General features: G+C 33.1%; 1 protein-coding gene across 2 annotated transcripts; it reads left to right on the forward strand.

The window, feature by feature from the left end:
- Positions 1–476: 476 nt before the first annotated feature.
- On the forward strand, positions 477–9,973 carry LOC113500676 (ommochrome-binding protein-like). 2 transcript variants are annotated; one of them, XM_026881541.1, is made up of 2 exons: positions 477–605; positions 8,990–9,973. In XM_026881541.1, exon 2 carries the CDS (start codon positions 8,990–8,992, stop codon positions 9,836–9,838), a length of 849 nt encoding a protein of 282 aa, XP_026737342.1. In that variant the 5' UTR covers positions 477–605; the 3' UTR covers positions 9,839–9,973. The 2 variants fall into 2 exon arrangements, with proteins under 2 accessions (XP_026737342.1, XP_026737341.1); XM_026881540.1 differs by lacking the exon at positions 477–605 and adding an exon at positions 7,641–7,974.
- The last annotated feature ends 827 nt before the right edge of the window (positions 9,974–10,800 follow it).

Consider the following 10,800-nt stretch of genomic DNA (forward strand, 5'->3'; position numbering starts at 1 on the left):
TCTACAATCGGAGTACTTATCGTCTCGGCTACGTCGTCGGCTACTGCTTCATAATTCATAATACAGTTTTTAGGGTTCCGTACCCAAAGGGAAAATACAAAGCTTTATTACTGAGTTTTCACCGTCTGTCCGTCTATCAGAAACCGTGTTTGCTAGATAATTGAAACTTTCAGGTTTTTACGGAGATATATTTGTTGCTGAGTGACAAATAAATTTGAGTACAGTATCCGCTTTATTTGACATCCCATCGATTTTTTATCTAGAGCCTATTTGTAACCTCAGTGTCGTAAGTCCGACTCACCGTTAACCGGTTTCATATTACTCACCACCTTATTGTCAATCACTAACTAGAAATGAAACGTTATATAATCGCGTGCTTGAACATTCCGCATAGGAAAAGGGGACGTTCGATGAGAAATATTATGATGAGTAAGATTTCATTGTTTAAAGGTCACACACGTATCATGTTTGAACTGTGAATGAATTGTAAAATATTGATTCATTCATCATTCACGCGTCCTATATTATAATGGGCCGTGCTATGACTTTTATTACACAAATCGTTTTGTGACTAGAACGTTGCTCTCGGTGCTATCTTCAACAAGGTAAAAATATTCTATTATTTTTCTATTCTTAATATTCGTTTATGTATGTAATATGGATACCAAGTTTTCTTCAAAATCATCTGTATTAAAGTTTAAGACAAAAATTATATTTTGTACAAATTTAAAATGTTTCCAAGCCTCGAATATTGTATAAAATATTCCCGACACGGCTCCAATTCCGTAATCTAGAAAACGTTTTGTCGGCTATAACCACAAATTGAGAAAATTAACTATGCCATTTCAAAACAAAAATGGCGGGCTAATCTATTATTTATCTCTGAAGTAAAAACGAGGATTAATCCAACAATGTTTTATAATTCGCGGCCTTTAGATCTCTTTATAAACGAGCCTTTTTACGTCTCAACATAATTAAGATAAGTTAAGTGAATAATTGTGTTCCCATTAGGCGATTTTGGGTAACCACGTTCCTACTCATTAATGTCACCTAATCATTGAGGAGTATTCAGGGCACGTTATAATTCTTGGGGCCTCCTCAATGCCGGAGTAATGAAAAGGTTTTTAAGTTACAAAAAGGAAAAGTTGGTACCGGCACGCAGTTTCTAATGTACGTGTATTAGAACCTCCTTTTTCTTAATCAACCTAATTTTAAATTCATAAAGCTACTCGTAAGCGAACAATATTTGCATTACAAACGAATAATTGGAGCGTAGTTATTAGAAAGCATTTTATTTTTTTAAGAATATATTCGTGTTGAATAGGGATTTCGTAATAACAATCGTTTTACAAGAATCTCGAGCTATTGTTCTAATTTCTTATAAACATTCTGGCTTGAATACAGTATGTTATTGGCACACGTCTTGTTTAAACAAAATGTATTATATCTAAATTGAATCCAAGTGCACAATGGGCTCTTTCTTAACGCGTGTAGACGAGTTCAATGAATCTGGAAACCTCCTTTATATGCTTATTTCCTTGATTTATATGCATAGATTTATGTGTTTGTCATGCAGTCTAGATAGTTCTATCAGTACTATTATAATACGTTTCTAAACTGAATAGGGCAAATAAGAATAAATCCAAAATTCGGTTTGAACTTGGATATTTTTATTTTTATATAAAGGTGCGTTTTAAATTTCACCGAGACGTGTGTTATTGTTTGTGCCACCCTCCTAAGCGTTTGAACTGATTTGGATGCCAGTTTTAATAGAACATACTCATTATATTTAGATAACGCTACGAAATTAATTTACAGCTAATAAACAACTATAAAGATGCAAATTCAAGAATATACACATAAAGGAAATAAGTATAAGCTTTAATTATTATAATTCCTTAGTTTTGACTACACGCATGATAAAAATAACTTGACACTTGCATACAGTTTATGCTTCATGGTTTTATAGACAAAAAAAAACTAGTAATGTTTTTCTCATTACTCAATACATATGTACAAAAAGTCACATCGAGTTCCTTAACGATGTTATGATATGTGTGCGAGTTATTACTGAATTATTCAACAATGTAGCTTTGTTTTCCTTGTTATCAAAAGAATATCCAGTTCCAAAGGTGTCTAGAGCTTCCAATCAAAAACCCATTCACAGAAAATAGAAACCGAAATCCACCAGACCAGAAACATTTCTCAACATCCATGTTTAAATTCTAGATAGTGCTGCTATTTCTAAGTAAATCGACACAGTCGATCTGGCCCCGATTTACTGGAAACATCGATTCTCATCTCGCTCCACTTTGTTCATTGTGTGTTCATATTACCGATGTGTGGGAGACGTGATAACGTGTATGAATTCACTCTGTGCTAGTGTCTATTATTCTCTAGCTGTCAGTTTAATATTTGTTTGTATAGTTTTACACTGGAAGACACTCACTTGGATATTTCTTTTTTAATTCTATTAGAGATACGATGTTCAGTTTAACAGATTCTAATTTCCTCAGCTCTTACTTGAATACTGTTTTTCAAACGATGGACGGGAAAGAGGAGGATAGGAAAAAAGGAGGTTCTCAATTTCGAATAATTCGAATTCCTTTTCATTTGATGCGAATTAGGTGTCATTTGGTCTCATAAAAAATACTCGAGTTTAACTCAGTAGTTTTAATTTGAAATCAATGGTATGTTTGCTGTGATGTTGTAGTTAAAATAATATCGTTTATGTCTTAAAATTCTACTTCTAAGGCGCTTGAAAAAAACGTTGATAGAGGCGACGAATTAATAAATTTCAGATACTAAAGAAATACATAAAGTAATTTTGTAAGTATAGAAATTAAAAGCTTTGGACTGTGCAATAATTTTTACCAGACAATTAGTTTAACGAAAATCCAAATGACTCGTAAAATAATAATATTATAATGCTTTTAACGAACACATTTATGGCAAAGGTTTTGATAAGAGGATTTAAATGAAGTTTTCGTGTCCCATCTTCCAGAAAGGGTAACTGTGACCTTATTATCCTTTGCAAAAGTCAGGTAGGTAATAGTCACAACCTGTGACGTATAAAAAATATAATATTGTGGAAGAAACAAGAAAGGGATCGTTGCACGTAGCGCTCAATTGTTTTTACAGACCATAATCAGAAGAAGGTGTAAATGATAGGGTCATCTATTTGTAGTTAGAACGCTTGTGGTTGCGAAGCCTAGGTAAAAGTTAGGAATAAAAATGAAGGTATTGGAAAAGTAGGGCTATTTTCAGGCCAAGGGTTGACTTGGAAAAGACGTTAGGTTAGGTTAGTCCATCGAATCTTTGAGGGTATTTTGATAGTAACTGTCGTGAGAATGATTCATTATTAAATACTCACGCGTATTTATCGGGATTGTCCGACTAGTTTCGGACCCAAACGGAGTCCGTAATCATTTGGCCCAGGTTCCATATGGCCCAGGATAGAGAATAATGGAAGGATTTGGGGGAGGCCTTTGCCCAGCATTGAGACATAGAGGTCTAGATAAAAAAGAAACACCTCATATTAAAAGCACCTATCATTATTTCATCGTTTTCTCGGTACCAAATCATTCGTGGCACGAAAATTCCTTAAATATTACGACAAGAATACGAAGTAGCAAAAGCTCTAATAATTTAATTTTAAGACATTATTTTAAGAGAAGAAATTGAATTTAAGACTTATAGTATAATATAAGTGGATTTACAATGTCGCTAAATTATTTTTTACCTTATAAAAGTGGGAATTTATTGGTAATTATACATGAAACATAAGGCGTTACCGCTAGGTAATTGCGAATATTTATAGATGGCACTTAAATAATATACTGCCAAATTCAATAAAACCAACTTTTTATCGTGATATTAAAATGCTTATTGATAATAGTTACTTTTAATTTAAAAATAAAAACTATCAAATATTCGCAATTTGTTTTTTCAAACTTAGAGAATAATTAAGTTAATTGGACACGAACTCACTCTTTTATCTATGGATTGTTGAATTTGATTGGGTACTTTAATTGCAGGGTCTCAGTTCAATTTGCATTTCGACTGCATTGCGCAAGTCAATTTTTATTTTTTTAGTTATTAATGTAATATAATATCGTTTTTATTACATGTTAACAGCATTAACAAATTACAATAACAGCTTAACAAATTTGAACTATTTTTTTTTTCTTTTTTTTTATAAAAATGCCGTCAACATCACATACCTTGTTCTGAACCCAAAGTAAGTTGCTAAAGCACTTGTGTTATGGAATTCAGATACAACGAAGGTACCACAAACACCCAGACCCGAGACAATGTAGAAATGTGAATTTTTACATTGACCCGACCGGGGATCGAACCCGGGACCTCAGAGCTAGCGACACCTTGAAACCGGTGCGTACGCCACTCGACCACGGAGGTCGTCGAACTAATTTATTCGACTAGCTATTACTACATAAATAATCTAATCACATTTCTCAGTAATTTTCAGTGGATTTATTTCCAAAATACGTAGAAATCATATAAATAAACTAATCAACGCAAACATCGGCATGGTATCAAAGAACAAAGAAAACAAAACAAAACATTCCTGAGGATAAATCTGATTTAGATTTATCCTCAGGAATATTCCTATCAATGGACAATTTTCCTTATATACTAATTTTGGCAAGAAGCAAGAATATTTATAGAAAACAAGGAATGATTTGTCGTCAATTTGTTATGGTAACAAGAGAGACAGCCATAAGTTGTCAAGTTATGATGGATGAGACAATGCATATTCTGTATTTGCCAGTGAAGAAATCTCCGAGTGATTTGTATTTGGCCCAAAACAATATGTCTTGTTCAACGGGTTTGATTGAACCGTTTTATAATAAATTGCTTGGGAAATTGAAGTTATTGTGATACCCATTTGTCCTACATCACGTTAGAGGCGTAGACCTAATTTTAGAAACTGATTTCGAGATTGGCAGTAATTGTTGTAATGGGAAGAGGGAAAGCCAAAAACTAAAATGATTTTTTTCATGTAGTCATTAGTTAAACCTTCTTATTCAGTCGTAGAAACTTTACTTTTTTAACTTTTGCTGGAGTGCTTCATACTCAAAAGATAGAATGGCTTACTCACGCGTATTTATCGGAATCAAAACTCCACTTGTCAACGAACCCCAATTAATACGCGTGCGTAAGTTGTAAGAATTTTCAAATCTGTCACTAATATTCATTAAATTGCTACACCTAAAGTGACAAAAGCAGATATCTTTGAAAAAAATACGTAGTAGACATCACATCGATATTCTCAGAGGAAAGTTGCGGATTGTTTTTACACGCACGTTATTCCCTAGGTTTGTTTTTAATCGGATAGGAAAATACTTATCATTTGATTGATTTTATAAGAAGTCCTCAATCATGAATATAATTTTTCTTGCAGATTCTTTGTTTTGATGATTTGTTAATAGTTATATCTTTGTTAAATAAGTTTCGTAGAAAAAAAGGCTTTTATAATTCAAGGTTACTTTAAAAAGTTCGTTTTTTTAAAACAACTCCGTTACTAAAGAATTGGATTCTTGGGTCGCGGGTTTTACAAACATTCAAGTCACATACACAAATACACAAAGACTCAGGACAAGCATTTGTTTATCACACAAAGGATTCTTCCTTATTATTTTTGAAGTCTTAGAAAGAAAACGAAAAACTTGAAATAAAATTAAAATGTAAACTTCATTTAAAATCAGCCTCAAGTCTTCATTCAACGATGCATACCTACAACACATTCAGACATGATGTGTCGGTAAATGGTACCTACATAATGTCTCTCTATATAGTACCCAGTAGTCAGTATAACGAGAACGAGGCGTCACAACACCCGTGGCTGACTCCGGAAACATATTCCGGGGCCCCTAACCCGCGCTCCAACGATCTAACGCCTACATCGTCACTGTCTTTGTACAGTCGGCAGCAAAAGTCAAAACACTGAGAAATTCAGAATTACATCGAGGGATAGGTATAGATGAGATAACTAAGTGTTGAGACTGGTTAAAAAGTCTGAAACTGTGTAAATTTGCTGAAAATTTGTTAATTTGTCGTTGCTGACTGCACGTTTCAGCTGAATTAAGTGCAAAATACAATTGGAGATCTGACGTCAAATTGGGTAGTGGGGAATCTACCTATTTTACTACTAGTTTTTTTTCAGCCGTCACTAATTATTATCTGCGTTATAATATTGTGACGTAACGACTTCGTAAAGTTCATACACAATTTTGACGTCACTTGTAAGTTCCATTCACTGTAATTTGATCAATTTCTGTCTTCGGGATGAGAGAAATAATATTCAAAATAGACAATTAGATAATAATTGAAAAAATGAAACTATCCCCATTGCGTTGATGTGATCAATTAAACGATTTGAAAAAAATAATTAAACTAGAAAAAAACACATTGGAAGCTGACTCAGTACTAAAGTGCGATAACCCTTTAAAATAACAAACTTGAAACAATAAGCGATCGAGTACAAAAAGTAAATTAAACAACAATAAATGTTTTGTCTATACAATTATTATTATAACAACAACAATAAATATTATTGTTTGGTAAGTAATTAAGTAGGTAAAATATGGGAAAAAAACAGAAATAGAGACATCGTATTACTGATCTGTGTTATATTATTGTATATCATTTTTATGAAGCCGAAGAGTTTATTTGGTTTTTCCGAGAAAAAAGGCTCGTTGCGTTGGTTGGTCTATTTTTAGTTTATTTTATACAATTATTCAAAACTGAACTAAAATTCGGAGTAAACCAAAACATTATTCAGTACCAAGCTAAATGCAAATAATACTTTCGTTTTTTTTATTCTTAACCGACACCCAGTTTTAGATTAACATAACTTTCATTTTTCCATATTAAAGTCGAATGAACAAATTAGTAGATAAAAAACGGGTCAAAATACTCAGCGTTGTGATGCGGGTTTTATCACTATTTTCTCTTCAAACTATACGTACTGGCGCTATAATTTGTTTCGTATAAACAGCAAAATTAGAACATAGAGGCGTTACAGTATTCGTTAACAATAAATATTCGGCTTTTAGTTCTACTGCCTAATAGTAAGTTTTCTTTGGCCTTAAATACTAATACTTTATATTTGACAATCAAAAAGTAGCGCATCTTATTTTTTTTAATAAAGTCTCGTAGCGTACATATGTTTAGATTAAGGTTTCATCACACTCCAACACTTCAATGAAATACCTAATACTATATACATCAAAGAAATACCTAAAATGAGCTTTTTTGAGAAAGCCCCAATAAAATGGTCATAGACCATTTGTAATGTCTGTATTTTCAGACGCTTAAAGCCGAAAATGCAAGCCGAATATTCGTCCTCGAATCAATATTCGGCCATTCTCTGGTGTGTTCTATCGCATTTCTGATTCGCAGCGGTCGTCACCAGGGTCTCGCTGGACCACGCTGGGTGAAATATGGTGCAATAAATTATTACATTATCGCGCACACTCGATTCTGTGCCTTTAGCTTCTAGACAACTCGTAACAAACATTCGGCCTGATTCTGTTGAACATAAAATAATGTTATTTTGGGTTCGGTGTCCCTTTAACATGTATAAGATTATATACAGATGTATGGTGCACAATAAAGCTATTTAGAAAAACAGGAGGCATACCACCACTTAGTGATCTGGGAGTCCAGGGAAGCCACGTGATCAATATTCCTAGAGTACATATAGCAATATTTCACTTCTCACATACCACATTTATTCTAGTGAAAATTGCTGTTTCCTTCTTTTTTATATTCGTAACTTAAGTATTAATAAGTACGAGATAATTCATAAGGTTTAAAGGAGAGTCATCGTGATAACTTGTAGTAACCTCAAGTAGGTAAAAACAATTATTTATTATTGATTTGCGCGCAAATAAATAAAACGTTAGTAATATCTCTGACTTGTTCGGAACTTGTTGTGTAGCAATTATGGTACGTAATACTGTTTATTTTTTGTTGCCTTAAAATGGTTTGGCAGTAGCTCCTACGAGTGTAGCGACTTTAAAGTATGGGTTTAATTAATTATGTCAATTAATCCGTAAAATATTACTTTAAACTACATGAGACATGTCATCTTTCTGATAACAAAATAGTAACCATTAAAGTCAGTTTGTGTTCAATATTTTCGTAAATTAATCTTGTATCTGAAATTTAATACCTGATTAAATGTCTTGAAAAATTCCCTAAGCGTTTCCTTCAATATTGTTTTGTTGCAGTTATAATGTAATTTCGTTATAAAATATAATTTCCTGTGAGTACTGTTATTGAGAGTCACGTTGTCCAAGTTTTTAACAATCTAGTCATTCCATGCTCAATATTTTTCTTATGTTTTATTTTATGAATAAAATGTGAAAATTTTGAAGTACTATCTATTTTTTCGGGTCATGAATTTTCTAACTTCAAACTAAAGTGAAACAACAACAAATTTTATCACAGCATTGTAAATAATTATGTACATGAGTAGGTATATCATTGGCTAGGTCAAGTGTCATTGACAGTGACTATCTAAAGAGGTAGATCCCGGTCTTCTAGTTTTTGTTTTGTAGTTACCGTATTTCTTTTATTTCAGTTCAATGACGTATGATTTTCAATTTTTATATGGTTTATTGAATTATGTATAGATTTACTTTAATACCACGGCACATGTTTATCTAAAATTTAGCATGCGGAAAGTACTTCATATCGAGTCAAGTCAGTGACTGCATTGATAGCCAAGTTGTAACTCGCAGAGAGTTACTATCCTACTCGGGTTTGATCCCCGAGTAGGATAGAGCCAGGATTCTTTCACACCCCTGCCACACAAGGATTACCAAACACAATGTCTTGCCGATCTTTCCATATAAGGAAGGACTTTAAATGTCTCACAGAATGAAATGATATCACGCAACCACATCCCACACAAAAATTTGCTAAACAATGTGTTAATAAAATGATTCTTCTTTTTCAGATGAAGTTCTTAATCCTGCTATCATTCTTCGCTGTGATCTACGCTCGCGAAATCAGACCTAATTGCTTAATTATACGCAATAGAAGCTACGAAAAGGAAGTTCTTAAAGTTGACATTAAGAGCCCGTATCAACTGTCAATAGATTATGACACGAATACACTATTCTTCAGTTACACCGCCAGAAAAGAAGAAATGTTCCAAATAGCATATCTAAGTTTAAAAACAAATGAATATGGCGTCGTTTCCGGTATTCATGGAGGATTCGCCACTGCTGTCGATGCTAAGCACAGTATTGTATACATGGGAGGTGAAGATGGCATTTACAAGTTCCATTACCAAAATAAAACCGCTACCAACCTCAACATCAGAAACAACGTCAATATATGGCAAATGTTCTTCAAGGATGGATTGTACTTCACAACTTACCCCGAAGAAACGGCGTTCTTGTATAAAAAAAAGAAGGTGGATGTGGTACCAGAATTTGTTAATATCAAAACTATGTTGATTGCTGTCAATAAAGATGGGAATATGGTATACGCTAATTCTTCAGGGTTGTTCGTATATAACAAGCTTAGAATGACCACTAGCCTTTTGGATACGGCTGTTGTGAATGGGATAACAGCTGACATCGACGGTAACTTATACTTCTCAACTCCTACCGGAGTGTACTATATTAATGAAGTCACGAATGAAGTTGATGAGCTTTTTAAAATGGAAAATATCTATGGAGTAGCTGTTGAAGGCAATGGAGACATCATTTATGCTACAGAGGATAGTATTATAAGACTGAAACCTACGAAAGAAGAATGCTACTATGATCAAAAGTGGTTGTCCAACGAAAGTATATAATTAAATTACTTTAAGATTTTGATACTAGTTTATAAAGAAATGTACAATAGCTAAATTTAACGAAAGTCCCTAAGAGCCCAAAGAGGAATAATACTAAAATTCGATGTTTAATTAATAAAATAGATTATAAGATCATGCACAGTTTTATTTATTAGGTATCCCTTGATTAAAGATTCTCTATTACAATTTTGGACAAAGAAAATAAGGTTTCATACATGTGAAAAAGACAAAAGAATACCTACTCTTGAAATCTTGGTACCTAGTTTGTCCCAAGCTAATCATACTTTTGCAGAAATGGACTATTAAAAATGGAACACGAGATGTTCTGAGCAGGGTAAGTCTGAGTAAGGCGCTAACTAGGTTTGGATGATAAAGATAATAATAACAAAGCCTGGTCCAGCTCTCGCCGCAGACTGTTAATCTTGAGCTGGTTGTTACTACGATATGTAATTAAAACGTCGGGACTGTGTACAATGATTTATTTCGTTGCCTAGCTCACTCTAAGAGACGTGTGACACTGGGAGCAAGTCTTGTACGGACTACTTGGGTTTTTAAGTTCGCTTGTATAATTTCTATTATAATTTTGAGTATTATAAATTCTTGTATAATTTTGAGTCGCGAAACATTTTTATGGTAGCATAGCAATTATAAAAAAATAAAATTTAATGGTATTTTTGGGAATCAAACAAACCGATTTCAACACTTGTGTATGTATCAAAAACTTGAATTATTATAAACAAAAAAAGCGCTAAATGAATGACGTAGAAGTGATAATTGATCTTTTTCGTACCGAATTACTTTTTTCAAAACAAAATGTTATTTTGATTTGTTGAGGCTAACTAATGACTAATCAGTTGTGAACTTTGAACAATAGTTTTAATCTATACTAATATATAAAGCTGAAGAGTTTGTTTGTTTGTTTGAACGCGCTAATCACAGGAACTACTGGTTCGAATTGAAAA

The sequence above is a fragment of the Trichoplusia ni genome, chromosome 14 (assembly GCF_003590095.1).
Source record: "Trichoplusia ni isolate ovarian cell line Hi5 chromosome 14, tn1, whole genome shotgun sequence".
NCBI classification, from domain to species: Eukaryota; Metazoa; Arthropoda; class Insecta; order Lepidoptera; family Noctuidae; genus Trichoplusia; species Trichoplusia ni.